The sequence below is a fragment of the Prosopis cineraria genome, unplaced genomic scaffold, assembly GCF_029017545.1.
Source record: "Prosopis cineraria cultivar Desert tree isolate PC_DT_omini unplaced genomic scaffold, ASM2901754v1 PC5, whole genome shotgun sequence".
In the NCBI taxonomy this organism is placed as follows: Eukaryota; Viridiplantae; Streptophyta; class Magnoliopsida; order Fabales; family Fabaceae; genus Prosopis; species Prosopis cineraria.
Genome location: NW_026555336.1, coordinates 39,964,072 through 39,986,854, shown reverse-complemented (window position 1 = coordinate 39,986,854; position 22,783 = coordinate 39,964,072). Strand labels below are relative to the sequence as shown.

Genomic DNA, 22,783 nt, shown 5'->3' with positions numbered 1-22,783 from the left:
TAATTAACATCGTTGTTTACTTAAAATATTTTTATTATTTTAACATATATCTCCACTAACGTCTCACGAGCATCTCAACATGACTAGATAACAAAGCATAATAATGTAAATATAACTATAATTATTATAATTCTAATGGTAAAAAAGGGATGACCCGTGTATTGCATTGCACGGGTAAAATACTATTTAATTGAAAAGAATATGACTTTCTGGTGCATCAAGAAGCAGGCGTTTCGTGGGCCCGGAATAGCAGCCACCTTAACAGGAATTCATACGTGTGAGCTCTGACGAGGGAAGAAGAAAAATGCCTTGAAAAAGAGTTCATAAAATCTCCCTCTATTCTCACTTATTGAAAATTTTTTATATGGCCATACATTATGTGTGCATACATGTAAAACATGTCTGACGGGAAAATTATACGCACCCGCCCTTCCACTTAGTACAGGACCATCCACTTTGGCACTTTGCACAGCATATAATTAACCTCGGTGACCTTACTTTTATGAAAATTTCAATTTATTAAAAAATATTGATAATTAATATATTATCCAAATCAGAACCAGTTTTTCTTGTTATACTCCATTGTTTATATGAGCAATACGCATTAAACCAAATCATAACAACACCAATAAATATCCATGCTAGTTGTATATATTCAAACTAATAAATAACAAATAAACGAGAAATAACAACAAACCCCGCTCATCATATATATATATATATATAAAGCATAATGAATATTAATAATTTAATATGCCTTTTCAACTTTAGAGTTGGTCCGAGCTGGAGAATGTTGATCCCTTTCTCGTTTGTTCTTTAAAAACTTCCTTACGTGCGTGCCCATGTCGTGTCTCACGCCCATCACCTGGCACTTTTTCGACGGCATGGCGAAATAAAAATAAAAAAAAAACATATAAATTGATCAGTGGGAAAGCAAAAGTCATTCTTCACGTTCATGCCGATTCCCACGCACGCTCACATAATGTGTTAATAACATAATATTATTATTACTAACTAAACATAAGCGGTGGCGCTCTTGTCATTTAATTAAGTAATTGAGGGTTTAAATTTGATCCTTGTTATGTACGATTTTATTCCCTTCTTCATTGCATCTTCCATAGTTTGTGGTTGTCTTCTGCAATTTTCATTCACGGCTATAGAAAGAAGCAAACTTGTGCATTTCTACGGGATTCTAAAATTGTGAGGTTGTGTACGGGAAATTGGACCGCAACGTCTCATGACCCACCATGCTTTTTGGACTGGAAGAACCAAACTTTGACGTTATACGAAGGGCCCGCCCTTAGATTTCAGATGGCCACTCCCTTGCCTAATCTCACACACTGCTATAAAGAGAAATGCCATGCCCATCATGCTAGCATTTTGTCCGAGAAAAATCTTCATATTTTTGGGAAAAAGGAAATATAATCATTGGTTTCTATACGTTTAACATATTTTAATGCTAGTTTCAATACTTTTACTTTAGTAATGTATATGCAATGTTAGTTATCATTAATGCTGGCGGAGTTAAATATGCTTATATGTGCACATAACCTGTTTAATTTTATTGGCGGGTCAATAAAATTAGTTGAACATTGTATAAGCAAAACAGCTACTAATTAATATTTTTACCTGCATGCTTTAGCAGTGTGGGTGTGTGTGTGTTTTTTGTTTTTTTGTTTTTGAAGCTCTATCCATTACACGTGTAAGGATCTAGTTTAACATCCTGATTGTCTGTTTTTTTTTTTTGTCCTCTACTTAATTTTTATATAACTCTTTATAATTTTAACAAGTCACCAATATAAGAAGTAACAAAGTTTATGCACATATACTTTTGAGTCATTATGGTCATGTTTAAAACTAATTGAGACTAACAGTACAGATAAGTGAAACTTAAAAGATTTGAAACAATGAAATAGAAATACAAGTACAGTGACTAATACCAAAAAGGCAAAAACACACTAAAAGTACAGGGACAAAAATTATAGTTTCCCTCTTTTTTTACTATAGTATTGCTTCTCTATTGTAAAATATAAGCAATTTTTAATAGTAATTTGTATACTAATAAAAGTTTTATTCTCATCAAAACGTGTATTCTCATGAAAGTATATATTTACAATGACAGCTTATTGAAAACAAAAATTCAAACTGGGCAAATAACATGTTGGCCAAGAGAGGCTAGCAAGCAACTTGCACGCGCTTACGTGAAAGTCAAAACCTCTCTTTATGAGTGACGCCATGCGTTGCAAGTAAACTGCGTGTGCTTCTCCACCCACAGTATAGTCAACTCGTCGACCTTCAATCTACCAAGCCGTGTACACTAATTACGCAGACTACGTTACATGTAAACTAATTAGCAATCAAATTATCTACTACTCCCATATTGACAATAATAGTTGTCTGCCAGGTCATGTTTGGATATTGTTGGTTTTAATTAAATCTAATTATTTTTAAGATGTATTTTGTATTTTGCATTGATTAAATTTAAAACCTCGGGCTTAAACTTCATATAACCTTTAATTTGTTTCCATACTAATAACCAACACTTAATGGTCAACACTTTTAAAAATATGTTGTTGATCTATCCATCTATCCATCAATATCTGTATAGATTAAGTCAGTTGTGTCACATTGAGTTTGAGAAATAAACTACAGAATTACAAACAATACTCCATTTGTTAAAAAATATAAGACATTTTAATTAAATCTCACCCCCTAATAAGATAGTTATTTATTTTTAAATTAAATTTATCTTTTTATATTTATCCTTATTAAACACCCTACAATAAATATAAAGTTATTATCAATAGAGATATTTTTTTAAAAAAAGATAATGATTACATCTCAAAAGACTAAAAATATATTATATTTTTTAACATTCAATTTTTTAAAAAATATTTTATATTTTTTTATAAATTATATATAAGATAAAGATGCGATTTCCTTTTTTGGAGGGGGGCCAAAACGGGTAATTCTGCAGTACTTGTATATATGTAATTTTAGTTTACAACACACACAAAATGCGCAAACAAAAATACCAAATAGAGCATGCCGACAAAAGTTGAGAAAAGAAAATGTAAGTGACGCCCTATAAAATGTTCCAAATATGCCAGCTGATGGACTGACGAGCACGTGATATTAATCAATAAATAACGGAAGCACGTACGACGAATCAGCGAAGAGACAGAGAAGCGTCGATACTAATCTTTATCTATTAGCAATATTCGCTTCGTTTGATGGACAAGTCCAGGAAATCGACAAAAACGCGTTTTATTATTTTATATTTTAATATTAATTAGTTGTTTGTCAGCACTCGCCAGAGAAATACAGACTCGCACTTTAATTTCTCCTCATCAAGGTGGCTTCTCTCTATATATAGCTTCCTTAACCACACTCCTTCTTGTCCAGCTTCGATCTTTTCCCTCTCCAGCAAATTATAGACAAATATATATATATATATATATATGCATACATATATCTGATACTATATATACAGACCATCGTATAAATTCACAAACCCTCAAGCCTCCCTCGTCCACATCTTCTTGGTTTTTTCCTCTCTGGGTTCTTGTGTCCCTTTCAAAATACTGGTTTCGTCGCTCTCTCAGTAAAGAATCGATCCCGAGTTTTTCAAAACATGGTCTGTTTGGTGTCTCGCTCAGGAAGGGAGTTGCAGAGATATAATAATATGGGATTCCGGCAAGTTGTGGGGTGAGTTATTATAAGGATTGTTCAGATAAATTCAGTCTTATGAACAATTAATTTTCCAATCTCTTCTTCTTCTTAAATTCACCATTACTTCTCTAGAGAGAGAGAGAGAGAGAGAGAGAGAGATCTAGATTGGGGATATCATATGCTGGATTCGGTTTCTTTGATTTGACGGGCGTCTAACAAGTGTTTATTTGTATGCCGCGTCCGCCTCTCTTCATTTTTCACGTGGGTTTCTGTTGAAATTGTTGGCGTTGGGCGGCCCTTTTCATTTAATTATCATCATGAACGAAAATGGAAAAAGGGGTCATTCCCATTCATGTGATCAGTTTCTTCATTCCATGTTGATTATTCTTGGGGCTGTGCTTTCATTTACTTATTCTCATCAAAACATCAAATATTTCTGCAGGTGCATACCTTACAGGTACAAAGAAGACGTGGACGGCAATATAAGCAATGAACTGGAAGTGCTCGTCGTTAGTTCACAGAAGTGTCAGAAGTTCATGTTCCCAAAGGTTCTTCTTCTTCTTTTTGATCCTCGACGTGATTAATGAGATCCGAAAGAACACTATCGGGTGCTTCTTGGGGATCATCTGTAGATTGTGCAGAACATTAATATATATCGTGCTTTTGTCATTTTCAGGGAGGCTGGGAACTCGATGAATCTGTTGAAGAGGCAGCTTGCAGGGAATCCCTTGAAGAAGCTGGAGTAATCGGAATCGTTGAGGTATAGAAACATTATCGACTTTTAAAACACACATTACTCTAGAGTTTAACATTATAAGTGAAGATTCTGGTTTTGAAATGAAACTGAAATTTGATTTTTGATGTGCCCATGTGGCAGGCTCAGTTGGGTCAATGGAGCTTCATTAGCAAGAGATACGGCACGCACTATGAAGGACACATGTTCCCATTGTTTGTCAAGGAGCAACTTGATCTGTGGCCAGAGAAACATGTACGAAGAAGATTATGGGTAAGTTTAGGATCTAAATTAATGATTCCTTTATCATCAGCTCACCTTGAGTTCAGAATTGTGCTAATTAATGTTCTTTGTAATTTCTCTGCGCAGATGAGTGTTGCTGAAGCCAGAGAAGCTTGTCAGCATTGGTGGATGAAAGAAGCCTTAGATATATTGGTTGAGAGGCTGATCATTACCTCACAGCAACAAATTGAGGATATAACTTTGGCTGATTCTAAATGAAGAACAAGTTGGCCACTTCATGCAAATATAGAAAATGTTCTGAACACACACACGCGTTCCTTTTTAGAGAATAGAAATGTTCAACGTATTATTTTCAAACTGTTTATATGTGTGAGCGGAAGATTAGAGGGTATTGGTTAGGCAGAGTCGACAGAGAATTGTAGAGAGAGAGAACAAATTGTAATTTCTATTGATTCTTTCATTACGTTTTCCCATGAGAATATCCGTTACATGGTTAGAATAGATATATTAATTAAGGTTTTACACCATGCTTCTCAGTCCTCACTGGTTTAAATTGGCTTGTGTTGAATCATCACTGGCCCTGTGCCATAATTACTGTCTACCAACAATATCAGTGAAGCCAAGGAATGAACATAATTGGAGGATTAAAGAATGCTACTTAACTGTAGCAGCACTATACATAAATGTGTGTGTGCGTGTGTTGGGGGGGAGGGTCAATTTCAGATACAATCGCCGCAAGATTACAATTATGATAATAGCCACAGATTATGGGAATTAAAAACAGCAGCAAGGAACTTCAACCGTGTCCTGAAGTCAGGACTCAGGAGCAGGACTGCAAGTCTGGTCCCACGCAAAGTTTCTTGCAGAACGCATCATATACAAGGAGATGCATTGATGTTGTGACTTATGACCTGTTGGATTTGTCTATTGTCTTTTCTGTCGCCCCTTCTAATACTTAAAGTTCTACATTGCGTCATCACTTTTTCCCCCCCTTTTTCGCGTGTTTATAATATTATATTTTAGCAGTTTTGTTTTGGATGTGTTGTCACAACTGTATAATTTATTGTTACAAACGTAGTATTTTCACTTACGCTACTACTTGCAGCTTTGGCCTGCGATGATGCTTCCGAGGTATTCACCACGTTTCAATCCAGACGGTTTGTTTTCATGTATTATTTTGATATGTGCTGTTTAATCTCTCTATCTGTCAATCTAGTATAGTGATGTCATGAAATACATATAATTAACGTAAAAAAGCACAAATGATATACAATAATATAAATGTGCTCACAGAAACCATACATGTCCTAGTTTGTTAAAGGACCAGGATGGCAAGTGCAAGAGTATTCTCTCTCACATTTGAATGATCTTAAAATCACAGCAAATAATTTTTGATTCATTTTGGTAAGGAATTATTGAGGGTGCCAAACTGCAAACACAGAAAAAAGAATAAAAACTCAAAAATGAATATGAATTGTGCGGTACTCTCTCTCTCTCTCTAATTGTGCTGTGCTCTTTATTCACATCTCGTATAAAAGAATGAGTTATAATAAATACTAAATTAACTCATACTAAGTACAATAAATAAAATAATCAAGATAGGGATTAGGTATTCCATGGAATTTTAAAATAAGAAGCTACCCCAAATCACCAAATTTGAGGACACTAGCTTGCGTCTCAAGTAATGGCATGCTTAAAATATTGTTGGCTGATGCTAGTTAATTAAGTGCTGGGTTAAAAATATCAAAAATGAAGTTAACCCCAAATCATTCTCAATCGTATCAAATTACTGGGTAAAAGGGCAATAAAACCACATCTTTTTGTTATAAAAAAAAATCACAACTTACTACATTTTTTTTTACCGGCACATGTCTTATTACATTAGCAGGATGTAGCTAATAACCAATATATCAGCATTGTTTGTATCTCGACTTGTCATCAATTGGACTTGACTTCCCTCCTCCTGCGGTCATCTCGCGTTTTATCAAATTTGAACCATCTAAATTTAACTTTATTATGTTTTATTTTTATTTAATATTTATTAAAAATATAAATATATAAAAATTATAAAAAAACTTAATAAACTTGTTTATCAATCTGAGAGTCTAGATTTAATGTGAATAATTTAAAATTTAATATTAAAAATTTAAATTGATTATTTAGATATACTATAGTGCTTGGATTATGCAATCAACTTATTAAAAAATTTTAATATTACATTTGGATCATTTATATTAAATATAGACTATTCAAATTGATAAGTAAATTTATTAAATTTTTATATTTCTTTAATTTTTATTTAAATAAATATAAAATAAAATAAGTCTGAATTCTTCAGATTAAATATTGACAGGCTAGATTTTCTTTTGTTGTAGTGGAGATGCAGAGGTGGGATTTTGCTGAGGAGAGAAGCCGCATCGTGATAAACTGGGAACATAAAGAGAATGAGAGAAATAAGCATAGAATTTCATTACCATGAAAGTACCCCCTCTGCCTTTTGGTCTTATTTATAAAATAAAAATAAATTTTTTTATTTTATTTGTAAATCATTTAAGTAAATTTTCATTGCAAAGTTGTTTTATTTGCTCTCCGTTATATATTAAAAAGAAAAAAAATATGTTATTAAATTATATATATTTAATAGGAGTGAGAGAAATTATTAAATTTCTATACATATTTAATAAATTTTAAAATTTTTATTAATTTTGATAATATATATTAAAAGTGATTTATAAATAAAATTAGAGGATTATAATTTATTTTTGTTTAAAAATATAAAATAAAGTCAGAAAAAAGAAATGAGCCCTATTTTAAAGGGAGAGGGGTGTCTCTTTTTTTTTCCTCTCCATTTCTCTCCTTCTCTCATGTCGTTGTTGGATTAAAATTTTAATAATTTTGATTTTATATTTGATCAAATTATTATCATTGAAGTTTAATCTAAACAATTTAAAATTATAATATTTTATTTATATATTTTATATAAAATAATAACAATTTTATCAAAATTAAACCTAAACTATTAAAAAGTAGGGAGTTTTGCAAATTTAGCCCATATAATAGGACCAAATAAAAATAATAGCCCAACATTTTTTAAATTTGAATAATGACCTTTTAATATTTATCTGCAATTTAATTGACAAAGCCGCCCTTTTAAAATTATAATACTCTAATTTGTCCAAATGCCCGAAGACCCTAAATGTAAGATAGCAAAGCAGATGAACAAAGACTTAAATTGTTCATGATTTTTTATTTTATTAATTTAGGTATTTGATTCTCTATGATAAGCTAAGAGTTCAAAATTTTTGTAGATTGTTTGATTCTTTTTAGGAAAATAATTATGTGTTTTTCATATTGTTAATTTGCAATATTACATCATTAATACACTATTGTATATGAATGATATACTATCACAGATTAACATATCCAGACAATCAAGCATAAACTTATTTATTATTTATATACAGTTGTACATTAATGATCTAGTATTGTAGATTAGAAATATAAAAAATATATAATCATTTACTCAAAATGAATGAAACACAGTTTGTAAAAAAATCTAGACTCTTAGCTTATTACATAAAATTAAATACCTAAACTAATAAAATAAAAAAATATGAACAATGAGCGAATAACCTGTGTGTTTTGCTGATAATTCAAACAAAGTTTCATAATCAATGACAACAAATTACAAATTATAAACAAATGAAAAACTATTCGGTGAAGATATTACCGAGAAATATGAAGATGGTGAATAATAGATAATAGATCCCGACCTACTGTTCAACTTTTAGAAACTGGAATTTGATTATCAGTCCTACGAGTATTGACAGTGCTTTTGAAAAATATTAATTAATAGTGATCCTCGTGGGGCAAGAAAGAAAAGGAATGATTATGAAAGAAGGATAAATAAGATGGTCGTTAGTAGTGGGCAAACGAATTATGGGCTAGCCCGCATAAGCTACGTTGGGCCAACTTGCAAATTTAAATGAACTGAAAAACCCAACCTAACCCATATTATGGCAGGCTAGCTTACATAAATATACTAAAATTCCTTTTTTTTCATGCATAAACATTGAATTCAATTGACTAGATTTTATCTACACTCCTTGTCCTTAACAAATTAACAATTAACAAGCATCTAAAATTACAAATATAGTCATCCTCATTTAAATTGTTCAAAAATCATTAATCAACACTATTTGAGTCTAAAGTTCACTCAAATGAAGCAAAAATTAACAATCCAACTTTCAACTTTCAAGTGAAAACTACTCAGAATAGTTCATGTTAAATTAATGATGACATTGGAAGCTTGTTCTGCTACATGGTTATCTTCATATGATATAATTAATATAACTTCACCATCATTGTCATCATCATCTTCCTCACCAAAACCTTTACCCACCACAAACATAGATCAACAACATATATTATTAATTAAGCCTGTTAAAGAAATTAACAATAATAAAATATATTATTTTGGAACAAATTACTATTATAATTCCATCCAAACAAACAATTTCTTATACAAATAAGAGTTTGAATGTTCTTTGGAAGGAGTGAAGACTGGTATTTTGTAAGAACACGTGAGCCAATGTTAAAGGTCGATTTACTAGCTATTGTAGTTGTCAGATGCTCAAGACATCACATGCAATTTTTGAAAGGGTTGGAAACTTATGTTGATTATTCTTCAAATAATTCAAAACATTCAATTTCTGAAATGTATTAAGACCAAGAGTTATTTCTTCCAAATAATAATATAATTCAGACTTTGTAATGGCAGAAGTATCACGAATCTTCACTTTAAGAAAATCTTGTATTAAATTTATAAGTATTAATAAATTGTCAATCAAAATAAAGTGTTGTGAATAAATATAGAGAATTTAAAAACTTACACCATAAGCTTGAGATAATGCCTTTTTTTCATCTTTCATTTTCTTCATAGTGTTATGTGGACCCATATATGATTGATGAGTTGATGTTGATGACCCAGATCTAGAGATGATTGAGTAGTTAGAGATAATTGTGATGTACTACTCGTTTATTTATATTGATCAAATATATAAATCAACTTATGCTTGATAGTTTCAATCTTTGCATGGCCATATAGATGATCAATCAAAGAATAATAATGTTCAATTATGTTAAATTTCATGCATAGATCAAGAACAGTTCCAAGTGCAAGAATCATATTATAATCACTCTAATACTTGTGAAATTTATCTTTTATTTTGCTTGCCATTTCTTGAAGTATAAGGTTATCACTCATCATGTGTTCATTCAATAAGATTTTAATTCTTACTGTTTGCATGAAATAGATGTTTGAAGTTAGGTAAAATGTCTTTGAAATCAAGTTGGTGATCACATCAAAGGGCTCTAATAAAGTATATATCTCTATCGCTCTCCTCCATTCTTTAGCAAGAAAGAGCCAACTGACTACTTAAGCTATTGTTGAAGAATAAAGAGCGATTTCAGATTTTATTGAGCAAAGAATGAGAGAAGAGATCAAAGAGCTGAGCTAAGTAGTAGGCCCTGATCAAAGAACGAAGGCAAAGGCAAAGGCAAAGCCAAATACAGAAGATAGATCAAAGAAGAGCGACAGAGCGTGCACAATTTATTAGGGTTCGTGACTTTTTTGCCCTGTGCTTAAGTCTTGAGTTGAGTCTAAAAGTATTGACTACTTTTAATTGTGCACTAGTTGACTGTGTCACTAGTGGTGTGGTGTGGACTCATTGTGGAAGCATGAACTCTCATATTAGATTCTCAATCTCTCGATTCTTGATTAGACCATGCTGTGTGGACTAGACTATGGAGCGGAGTAGTGGACTAGACCAGTCTAGTGTGTGCAACCATGGTCACTAGTCACTCGTCTATGTCACATATTTTAAAAAAATTAATGCGGGTTAGCAAGCTAGCCCGTTTAGCTCGCACAATTTGATAGTTTGAGCTAACTTAGCTTGTTTTTCATAACAAGCTCATTTTGCCAATCCAAGCCGCAAAAAATAATGGGCTAAAGGGCTGATCCATTCGGTTGAGCCCGTTTTCCTGACTCTAATAGTTGTGTGTGTAGGGAATTAATTCAGTTAGTTAAAGGTTAAAGAATTTAGTTGAATGTTGAAATCATTTCGTTATAAGAAATATATTCCTAGTCCAGTTTGTGTGAAAGTTATTGTTGCGTGTTTTATATATTTGTTTTATGGATAAAAAGGGAAAATTATCTCTAATTAATTTTGTGAATGAGCCATATTTTAAAATATTTGAAAACATCATCCAATAATTTTTGGAAACTCTATTTTTTCACAGCCATTGAGCTAATATTCTCCAAAAAAGTTTTGATATGATGATAATAAAAAGAAAACAAACAAAATGGAGAAAGAAGGGGAAAAAAAGAAGAGGCCTCCCCAGTTTTTAAAAAAATACATCATCTGATCCCATTTATAAGTCACATTTTAAAAAATTATTTAGTCTCATTTATAAGTTACTGTGTGATTTTTTAAATAATAGTTGAAAGGTATTTTCAAAATAACATTTCATGAGAGAAACAAAATAACATGGCATCACTTTTAAATTTGTTATATAAGAGCATATTTAAAATTTTATACATTTTTGTTCTTTATACTTTTTTTTTTTAGTATTGATGATATTGATGATATGGAAATATCTTATTGAGAGAATTATATCCAGCCTCCTTCTAAAAGAATTACTCATAAATAAAAACTAACAATAAGTTTTATTTAAAAAAATAAATTATATTTTCATTTTAATAATAACCTGTTCTGAATTAGTCTTTTTTTGTAATTAATTTTATTAGGAAAGGGCTAGATGTGACTTTCCCAATCTTATTTTACGATGCCACAGGTGAGAAACCGCAAGCTGAGCTCCCACACAGTAACGGCGAAGTAAACTAATAGCGTCAATTCATTTCGTACTCTCCGTCGTCGGAGCGAGCGGCTTTAGCTATGGCGGAGAGGGGTGAGATCTCTGTTTTAACGCTTGGTGGCAAGGGTTCGTCCCTCTCTTCCTCCTCACTGTATGCCATTGCCAGTGGCCGTGCTCTGTTGCGCATTGATTCTGCTGCTCTCGATCGTCTTTCCTCTAGTAAGCGCCCTCCGCCGCCTTCCTGCAGGTGCCGGATCTTCTTCCCTGACTTTCTCACCCCAGAGGATCGAAGGGCCTTCCTCGTTGTGCTTCTCAACAATCTCCTCCTCTCTAATGCCCCTGGCATCCGTGTTTTTCTTCCTGAACTCATTGCCGAGGCCTTGAATTCTAAGCCCCAAAGTTTGGAATTCGGGGAAGTCGACGTGACTGAGGACGAGATGCTTGTGCTGAAGAATTCTTTCTCTCCTCTGCTTGGGGTTTCTTCGATTTTGGATCACCAAGCAGCGGCGTTGTCTGCTTTTGCGGATTTCGCTGCTGCTTTATCGTGTGAAGCGTTGAAGGCTGATATAACCGCGTTCGATTTGATGGATTCTGGAGATGGGCATGCCTCCAAGGAGAAAGTTGGCGTCTCCAGTGATATGAAAGTCCTGCTTAATGGGTCCAAGTTGGTGGGCAAGGTTAAGATTGAGTCTGTTTCGAGGATTCCTGTAGTTCACGGAACGATGAGGGAGCAGGTGAAATTGGTGCATTCTAAAATGCGAGTGGAGTTGAATTCGGGTGTTGGGACAGAGGGAGCTGTAAGTGTAGTGCTGTTGGCATTGGCAGCAGCATTAGGAGACCTGGGCGAGTGGAGCTTTCTCCGTGCGGAAAATAATCTGGCTTCCATAGCTAGCAATGAGCTGAGGTCAAGTCTAGAAGGAGTCTCTGCAAAGAGATGCCCCACTTTTTCTAGTTTAGGCAGTAGATGTGGCAGAGCATTTGATTTGTATCTTAAAAAGGACTTTGGTAATTTTGTACATGAAGTGAAAATGCTTTTGGATACAGTTTGGAACATTGTGGCATGGGAAGTTGTAACAGCTTTTGTGGCACTCGAATCTGTTGAACTTACCGGAAAGATTCAAGAACCTGCTGGAAAGATTCAAGCTGGGGTGAATAGAGATAACACAAAAGTGGAGAAGAAAAATGAGAAGAAGAAGGTTGTTTTGGGGAAAGGAAACAGTGTGATTCTACAATTAATTAAGGACAGGTTGCAGAATAAAAGAGACGATGCTGTTGATATGTCGGGATTATTGGAGATATGGGTTTGTGATTTTCTATCACTTTTTGATTTGAAGGATCCTGAATTTGAGGTCTTTTTATCTAAAGTAAAGGACTTTATAGAAAGCAATGAAAGCAGAAGACTACCCAAGATTCCTAAGGTAACTGTCTCAACTGATGATGAGCCTCATTCTAGTTTGTGTTAGATATTTCTGTTTTTAGCTGGCCTTTTTTTTTTTTTTACACTTAATTGATTTTATTGAACGGTTAAAACAAATCATTTCCACTTTTTTATGGTGTTAGCTACTTTGCTATTTCTGTTCCTAGATTGGGAGGGTTTTGGATTTTATAGTCTTACCTTGAGCATATAATTTAATATCTAGGGGACTCGTGACTTTGCCAAAGAACAAATGACAGTAAGAAAGAAAGCCTTTTCAATAATAGAGGAAGTTTTTGAGAGGCATGGTGCCGCGGCCTTGGATACTCCTGTTTTTGAATTGCGTGAAACTCTCACGGGAAAGTATGGGGAGGACTCGAAGCTGATTTATGATCTTGCTGACCAGGTACATATGTTAATTGCCTGTTCATGTCCGGGCTTGCTAAACATGGGCTTCCCATGCATTGCATGAAGTCTAAGAGATAAGCTATATTGTTCATGGCTCATGAATAGTGTGGTTTCCTATGAATTTGATGATATATGTTGATTCGATACTAATATTGTAACCCCCCCCCCCCCCAAAAAAAAAGTTTAATTATATGTTTTAAGACTGAAACGTTAGAACCCTCCAGAATATGAAGGATAATATGCTTGGTCCTATTTGTGTTCTTGTTTTAGCTAATCCCAAGTGGTTGAGTCTGGGTTGAGTTAATTGTTTAAGATTATTACATCATATGAAGTTTTTCTTTCCCTGATAATGAAAGAAGCAAATACAGACAACATATCTAAAAAACCAAAACAACAAAAAAGAAATTTCATCTCTGAAGTATTGCTTTTGCCAATTCTATATTCAATTCAGAGTCATATATCCTATCCAGTATCAGGATTCTTGATTCACTTTTTGTATGACTTATTGTCATGATGCTTTTACAACAACAACAATAAGCCTTATCTCACTTAAGTGAAGTTTTGTACAGTACCATTTTGCTCTATTGACGACGAACTCTTCAGATAAATCATTCACTCATAGATTCCATTCAATAACTCATTTGAGTGTCTTTTTTGGTCTTCCTCTGCATCTGTTCATAATGCTATAATAGAAAAGGAAGAACAACTCTTGACATCCTGGTTAAACATCTATTGGTTTCACCAGAACATGACAATGAGCTTGCAGAAGCCGACATGAGATATGGAAGACACAAAAAATGTGAAAACATAAACTCGAGAAATGAAGCATTTCAAGACTGAAAATTTTGTCTTCTAATTGTTGTGACACGGAGAAATGATTCTTGCTCAAGTATTTTAGATGTTGCCACACCATTTTCCTAGTTCTTTGTTTCCCTACTTAAAAAAAAGAAGAAGATATTGATGAGAAGTGAGAACAATATGAAAAGCTACATAACAGAGGACAAGAAATACTCTGTAAACATAAGTCAATACAAAACAAAGTAGAATATTTGAGTGATTTTGAATAATTTTGTTTGAATTATTTTTGCACCACAAAAATTGATTTGAAACATTTTGACCTTATTAACTATGTTCCAACTTGTACTTTGACATTTTTGACAGGGTGGCGAGCTCTGTTCTTTGCGGTATGACTTAACTGTTCCATTTGCTAGATATGTAGCCATGAATGGTCTAACATCTTTCAAAAGGTACCAAATAGCCAAGGTCTACAGAAGGGACAACCCATCTAAGGGAAGATACCGAGAATTCTATCAATGTGACTTTGATATTGCTGGTCAGTTTGAGAAAATGGGTCCAGATTTTGAGGTTGTTAGAATTTTGACTGAACTGCTGGATGAGCTAGACATTGGAGACTATGAGGTAAATATTTATTTTCATAAAGTGTTTGCTTTCCTTTAGTTTAATAACTTAATGTCTAGAACTGTCTACTATTTCTAGTCAGCTTCTCTGAAATGTGAAGTGATTTTGAGGAGTTGTGATAGAAGGCTGTCAAAAGTGATATGGGATTTAATCCAATAAGTAGGGACCCAAATGATTCTGTAACTTTAGCCCAAGGCTCTACTCAGTGTAATAGATCCTTCAGAAGATAGACAAATATGTAGCTTAGAGGTGTTCATGATAAAAATTGAACTCAAAATTAAGGATTAAAGTCAATTTCAAGAAAAATATAAAAATACCATTATAAGAAAGTTGAATCACATATATGCTAACCTGACGATAAACTTGATCACATGTTAATATGGTCCAACATGGCCTGAAGCATACACGCTATGATTAAATGCCTCTGCCTCACTAGGATCAGTAGGAGCGAAATCATGCATGCCATCCTCCACTTAATCATAAAAAAAAAATACAGATTTAATGACTCAGAAATCTCACACCAAATTAAAAAAGAAAAAAGAAACTAAAATTAATTTTCTAATAACCTGGTTGTCTAAGTTCTATAAGCAAGCCTATAAGGCAATGTAATGCTGATGGAAATATAAAGTCTGGTGTAAATTATGCCTTTAACTATCACAGTATCACCAAAAAAGTATGATTTTAGTGTCTTAATTTGCACACTGAAATTGCTTTTACCAAAGTTTTAAATGGAATACTTCATCTAGAAGCATTAAAGGGTGAAGAATCAGATTTGGCTTGGAAAGTGAAATTTTAACATTGTTTTGTCAACTGACAGACAAACTGTGTGAGCTGTTGCAGTTTTTACTCTGGTTTTCTAAAACCTGACTAATATAACTCAACCCAGATGATGGTAAAGTTGAACCATGTAATACAGACTCATTTCAATATTATTGCAATGTAATTTTGATTTCTTGACTTAGTTCTTGGTGTTAGTGTGTTGTGCTTTGATTTTCATGTGACAATATTATGCAATTTTGTGCTCAGATAGCAATTTGTGTATTTGTATATTTATTTTTTTCATTGTCAATTTTTTATGGTTTCACAGATAAAGTTGAATCATCGAAAATTACTGGATGGAATGATGGAAATTTGTGGAGTGCCTGCTGCAAAGTTCAGAACTATATGCTCAAGTATTGACAAATTAGACAAGCAGTCTTTTGATCAGATAAGAAGAGAAATGGTGAGCACATAAGCATTTGCTTGTGTGTCTCTCTCCCCCTCTAATTAGAATACTGCTAATTGGTTGTAGCCAGTGTATTTTGTGTGTAATATGTTCCTTCTTTTAGTCATTGAGAACGTTGCAGTCTATACATTTTAAAATATCTTTTAATTTAGAGCTTTATTTATTGGGCAATAATTAATTAAAAGTATAGCACTAATGTCTAAGTTTGATGTGGTTTGGACATGTACAAAGAAGACCATGGGAGACACTTGTGAGGAGAGTGGAACACATAATTTTGAGCCCTGTCAAGAAGGGTAGAGGAAGGTCAAAGAAAATACTTTTGAAAGTTATTGATTGAGACTTCTTAATTAATGATATTTCTAAATGTTTAGTAAAGAATAGAGCACAATGGCATCGTATAACCCATCTAGCCAATCCCACCTAGTGGGATAAGGCTTCTTGTTGTTGTTGTTGTAATGTCTAAGTTTTCACTTCTCGGTAGGTATTGGTTGATGAATTGGTATTGAAGAACAACAGGGTGTTTATGAAATTTTCATTCTCAGGATTTAGAGTACTGAGTAATTCATTGTTTTTGTATTGGGTAGGCCTTTGCTATATTAGATTAAAATCTGTTGGTTTTAATTTTATTTATATGTCTGATAAATATTAATTTGAGCTGTTAGGGATGATTATGCTACTGCTCATTTACATGGTTCAAGCTGCTAGGGCTCATTTTGTTCTGTTCTGTAACATGCTTCATACAATCATTTTGTAGGTGGAAGAAAAAGGAATATCTGCTGAGACGGCTGACAAAATTGGAGCTTTTGTTAATGAAAGGGGGCCTCCTTTGGCATTGTTATCTAAATTTAAACAAGAGGGTAGTTCTTTCTTAGAACATGCTGGATCTGTTGACGCATTAAATGACCTGGAAATTTTATTCAGAGCTCTGGATAAATCAAAACGCATCGGTAAAATTGTTTTTGACTTGAGTCTTGCCAGGGGTCTTGATTATTATACTGGAGTCATATTTGAAGCTGTTTTCAAGGGCAGTACACAGGTAAAGCATCACATTTTATCTTTACTTACTATTAGTTGCTTCATATATATATCTTAAGTTGGAGGTTTAGCTTGTTAAGTTGATAACTGGTGTTAGAATCCTTCATGTTACTCAATTGAACATAATGAAAAAAAGTTAAGGATAAAAAGATAGCTGTTTATAGTATTTTTGAAATTCATATCTAAAGGTTCAATTAAAAGGCTCCTTTTGCCTTCTCTGTTCTCTTCTTTTTTAAAGGTATGATGGCAAAACTCTTTCCGTTTAATTGCTCGCTGTATGAAAGTATGTAATGCAATGAGGTCTTCAATGGACGGTGGCAGTACTAGCTTCATAATGCAACTAAGGATGTTATTATTTAGTAAATTTGATGGTCAGCTCCAAAATTAAATATAGCTATTCTGCGAACCTGAAAAAAAAATATGCAAATAAAAGGAAAACCCATGGTTTCTTTCTTTCTTTTTTTTGGCCAAGAAAACCCATGGTTTCAGAAGGAGGAGCTTTCTTTTAAATGATGTTATGATATTCACACACACATGTCTTGCCTTGCATGTAGAAATGGATGTGAGTGTGCAAATCTCTGTGCCCAGGTTGGTTCTATTGCTGCTGGTGGTCGATATGATAACCTAATAGGGATGTTTGGATCCAAGCAAGTTCCAGCAATTGGTGTCAGTCTTGGAATTGAGAGAGTATTTGCTATAATGGAGCAGCTTCAGAAAGATCGGAACCAGGTAATTGTAAGGCCTGTTTCACTTTCTACCTGTAGCCTACTACCCACTTGATAGTTCTGAGGGCCAAATTCCAGTTGAACCCTTATTTGCTGGAAAGGGTCAATTATGTTTTATAAAATATTATGTTTTTGAATGCGTTGGAATATTGGATTAAAGCGATATTGTATTCCTCTCTGAAGTAGATAGAATTAATGGCCAACTACCTAATGGTTTATTTGCCCTTACTTGTCAAGTTGAAATTTTCTTATATAAAAGTAGGCACTTATGACCATTTTCATGTAATATATATATTTTTTGTTTTGTTTGTTGATTGGTGCATTTATTAGATGCCTCGAGCAAGCAAAACTGAAGTCCTAGTGAGCATATTAGGGGATGACCTAACACTAGCTTCAGAGCTGGTGAGTGAGTTGTGGGATGTTGGGATTAAAGCAGAATTCTTGGTCAATAAGAGACCAATGAAGCACATAGACCGTGCCAGAGAATCTAGGATCCCGTGGATGGTCCTGGTGGGTGAGCGTGAATTGAATAAAGGTGTCGTGAATCTGAAAGATGTCGAAGCTGCTAAAGAGATGGAGATCCCCAGAGATCAAATTGTTGAGGAGCTTCAAAGACGGTTAAACCCATAAGTCTTATGGTCAGCACGAGCTAACTTAAAAGTTGAGTTTGATTGATTATTCTCAGTGGATTAGTGTCTTGTTTCATTGTTTGTAAGTTGACAATTATTTTTACAATTGAACCGGTGAGTTATAGGCATATTTCTTTCAGAATCACATCACTTTAATGTTGAAGAAATAACTTGCAGATTTTGTTTAGCTATGGAAATTGTAATTTGATTTCTGTTAGTCCACATGTTAAACTTTTGCTTATGGCCTAAGCTGAATCACTCAGTGGCCCCCTTCATGGAGCATGATTAATTTTCTGCAATATTGAGCTCTCACACGCACAAGCTTACATTTTCGCGATTGAGAGTATGCACAGGGTAATGTTGGAGATGGGATGTAAAAATGGGAAAAAAAAATATTATAAAAATGACAAGATTTAGAACTTTACCTATTTAATATACTTTTATTCAATTAAGTTAAAATAAGTGGATTTAAAAGGGAGAAAGAGATGAAAGGGAAGATACAAAACGAGATCATAGATTCATAGCATTGTAATATAATTAATTAAATGCTAAGAAAAGTACAAAAGCTTAATGCATATTCTATACATAACAAGTTACTTTTTATTGAATCAAAATTTTTTTATACATCCATACATCTGTTTTTAATTTTTAAGGCCTACTATATAAATCATCCTGTTAACATAAATTTCAAATACCGTATCAGTCAAATGCTCGGTGTGATATGCGTTTGAAGTGGTTTAACGAACCTACAAGATAATGACAATAAAAAATGACGAACAACTAATTAAAAGGATATGAGCATTCCATACGCTTTTTACATTTTATTTTACCCAAAAAACATGAGTAAATTTTGGAAAATCAAGTCATCAAATATATGTGATGAAATTTGCAGTAGGTTATAGTACTCAAGTTCTGTATATAAATTGTTGCGTGAAAAATTTGTTATTAAAAAAGTTGCACTAAATAATTGTTATATTGTAAAAACTAAAAACTACTCGTTATTATTTGGCTATTTGCAGAGGCCACATAGTCCACATTAACAACGGGAGACCAGCTGTAGAGAATAATCCACAAACGATCCCCTCCTTTTATCTTGTAGACTGTACAGTCTTCGTCACAGTAGTTGGACGCTGTTGTTATTGTTGGGAACTTTTTTCCCCGAACGTCTGGGCCGTACTCTCACTACAATCTCAAAACCCTAATCGGCTCAGTTTGAGTCTCCGAAAACACGGTCATAATGGGTTCTGAAGGATCCGCAGTTGTTGGTGAGTATTGGACACCCAGATTTCCTAATATCTCCTGTACAATGTTTTTCCGTTTTGGATTCTTGACATCCATCCAAAAATTGGGTTGAAGTTCGGCTACAATTTTGTCTTCAAGCCATTCCCTAATTATGAAGAATTACTGAGCTTTTCTTTGTTGTTGGTGCAATCTAAAATTTCTTTTTAGACTTTGCTTGTTCGTGTCGTTCTGGGTGTATGCTTTATTTGAACTAGGGGCTGTTGTTGTTATACTTGGATTATTGGGAGATTAATAAGTGGCATTTCTTTCTGGGATTTTTCATAATTGCTTGATCTACCATCTGTGAGTGCACTGTTTTAATTCAATTCTTTCTGTGTTGGAACCATATTTCTGCATATTACTGAACTAGTTCTGAAGTATGCCTGAACTGAATTGGAATAGTTATTTTGTATGCTAAAATCACATATGTTCAAATACTGTGTATATTTATTGATGGATCATGGTGCATTGTTACTGACAACATTGAAGCATGGCATGCTTTATCATATAATTCAGGAGAGTAGATCTATAAAGTCGTTTATGTTGGTACTAGAACTGGACTCAAGTTTTATTAGTTATGCCTTCCTAATCCAGAGGGAATTCTGGTCATAGGTGGGAAACTGTTTAGCTTGTGGATGATTATTTCCCCCTTTTCACCTCCCCTCTCAATTCTTAATTAACGGCTTTGTATGACATCATGCATGCCTTCCCTTGCCTCTTATTAAGATTTATCTACCACTATTCTCAGCAGAGCTTTTAGGTAAGTTTTGTCCTAGTTTTCAAATATTTGTTGGTAAACATCTCTCTGGGAAATTGATTTGGTATTCTCTCATATACATGCTAAGGTCATGTAGTCCTTTTCTTTAGTGTACAGCCCCATGTGGCAAATTCTTCGTTTCTAGAACAAGTGTTGTCATCTGCAAACTATTATATATATATATATATATACACTATCTCCTTTGATGTTGATAACCTTTGTGCTTCGTTGGTTAATGTCTACAGATTGTTGAAATCTGAGTAGAATTTTCTAGAAATAGCCTTGGACTTGTGAATTTTCTTCAAGAAAGAAGAATTGAATTGAATACATTACATTTCTCTAAATCTTTTCAGTGAGAAATATATTTTGCTTGATGGCTAAAATGAAGAACTTATATCTTGACATCTGTCTTATTGAGTTTGCTATATATTCTCACATATTTTTTAGTCTCTCCAGATCCCTTAAAGGAAAAAAAACTGGTTTTGAATCATCTGAGATAATTTTTTTTATGAATGTGTAATTAACACTTACCTGGCTTTTTTGGTGCATGCAGTACCCAGGAGTTTCAGATTACTGGAAGAGCTTGAAAGAGGTGAAAAGGGAATTGGTGATGGAACTGTCAGCTACGGCATGGATGATGCTGATGATATATACATGCAGTCATGGACAGGGACTATTATTGGGCCCCCTGGTGTAAGCTGATATATATCTTCCTAGGGCTGTAATGTTTTTATTGTATGTTTATGTGTATGCTTCTTTATCCCTTCTCTACCCTCCCAGACTGTTCATGAAGGGCGTATCTACCAGTTGAAATTGTTCTGTGGCAAGGATTATCCAGACAATCCACCATCTGTAAGATTTCAAACAAGGATTAACATGACTTGTGTCAACCAAGAAACTGGAGTGGTGGGTGACATTTTCATAAGGGCTTCCAATACCATGATGTGCATGATAATAGAACTAATAGCTAGCTGAATTATCAGGTTGAGCCACATTTATTTCCCATGCTGGCTAATTGGCAGCGAGAGTATACAATGGAAGACGTTCTGGTGCAGTTGAAGAAAGAAATGCTATCTCCTCAAAATCGGAAGCTAGCTCAGCCTCCTGAAGGTGTGTCATTAATCTTATTTTGGTTATTCTGAATTTGTTTCTTGCTATATTTTTGTGCTGTAATATGCGTTATCTCTACATGCACAGTAATTTTACAGGTTAATATTTTGATTTTCAAGCCACAAGGACCGTTTCTTTCATCATTCTCTATATTTGTTCTAAAATTTTTGTGTATATGGTTAATGTAAAATGTTAACCTTGTGGTTGTAATTCTTAGGAAGCGAGCTCAATAAAAAAGTGGAGATGGAGTTGGTGAATTACTTGTGCACGATGTATCATCCAGTGTTTAACTGATTCACTGACTGCTTGTTTAGGATTTTTTTTTTTTTTTTCCATGCTCCACGATCCGCATAATGTATGGCAAACACAAGGTTGAGTTTCTGGGTAGATGTGTTGAAACTTTTTTGAAAGTTAATGTTAAAACCATGAAATAGTCAATTTAATTCTTGAAACTTTAATTTGTTTCAATTCATTCTTAGTTCTACTCCCAACTAATTTAGATGATTTAAGTCAATTGCTGTTAATTATATATTCCTATTCTTGTATTCTCATTTGGTACCGAGTAAGTTGTATGATGCTGTTTTAGTTCCTAGACCCGGGTAAAAAATACAGAGAAGGAGTGCTTCTTTACTAATGTGAAATTTATGAATTCATTAATAAGTCTGTGAAACTTGTTCATCTTTGTTGATTGGTTGTTGATTCTGTATTAGTCGGATAACTGGTGGATGAAGTTGATTGATCCTGCGTGGTTTCTTTTTCTAGGTAACGAAGATGGCAGGATTGATCAAAAGGGGCTGGTGCTCAAATGTTGTATCGTGTAATTCGGGCGAGAATCCAGGAATAAATGCAATACTAATAATGTAAATAGCCATATCCAATAGATAATCTGAGTTCGCGGGGGATGCATTTATAAATGTAATTACAAGCCATTTGCCTATGTAACTGGAAGCAATTTGACGGATTGTGACTATCTTATCCTTGAATTTTCGTTGGAAGTTGGACTTTAAGACTACCGTAACTCCATGCTTTGATGTGGCAGCTTAAGACCCTTTTTATAATGTAGTCACACTCATGGTGCGTGACCAATTCAGCACCAAGTGTCTTGGTCATGTGCGATTTTTATTTTTTAATTCATGTGAATGGTGGTATCGTTTGTTTATCAGAAGTTAAGATCATTGGATTACATCTTACATGTTGAGCAGGACAATCGTTTGTTTTCATGACCTAAAAAAAAAAATTACCGTCATTTACTTCAC

The 22,783-nt window shown here is 33.8% G+C and overlaps 3 protein-coding genes across 3 annotated transcripts; all 3 read left to right on the top strand.

Annotated features, from left to right (window-relative positions):
- Positions 1–3,417: 3,417 nt before the first annotated feature.
- LOC129311899 (nudix hydrolase 17, mitochondrial-like) lies at positions 3,418–5,175 on the top strand. Its single transcript, XM_054954384.1, has 5 exons — positions 3,418–3,708; positions 4,115–4,220; positions 4,349–4,432; positions 4,550–4,678; positions 4,775–5,175. The coding sequence occupies exons 1-5, from the start codon at positions 3,635–3,637 to the stop codon at positions 4,904–4,906; spliced, it is 525 nt and encodes a 174-aa protein (XP_054810359.1). The 5' UTR covers positions 3,418–3,634; the 3' UTR covers positions 4,907–5,175.
- A 6,319-nt stretch (positions 5,176–11,494) lies between these two features.
- On the top strand, positions 11,495–18,596 carry LOC129311341 (histidine--tRNA ligase, cytoplasmic). The gene is made up of 7 exons (XM_054953579.1): positions 11,495–12,942; positions 13,165–13,344; positions 14,508–14,765; positions 15,853–15,987; positions 16,745–17,026; positions 17,614–17,754; positions 18,081–18,596. The coding sequence occupies exons 1-7, from the start codon at positions 11,605–11,607 to the stop codon at positions 18,378–18,380; spliced, it is 2,634 nt and encodes an 877-aa protein (XP_054809554.1). The 5' UTR covers positions 11,495–11,604; the 3' UTR covers positions 18,381–18,596.
- An 886-nt stretch (positions 18,597–19,482) lies between these two features.
- LOC129311523 (ubiquitin-conjugating enzyme E2 variant 1A-like) lies at positions 19,483–22,717 on the top strand. Its single transcript, XM_054953856.1, has 5 exons — positions 19,483–19,644; positions 20,971–21,110; positions 21,198–21,323; positions 21,401–21,527; positions 22,290–22,717. The coding sequence occupies exons 1-5, from the start codon at positions 19,617–19,619 to the stop codon at positions 22,346–22,348; spliced, it is 480 nt and encodes a 159-aa protein (XP_054809831.1). The 5' UTR covers positions 19,483–19,616; the 3' UTR covers positions 22,349–22,717.
- The last annotated feature ends 66 nt before the right edge of the window (positions 22,718–22,783 follow it).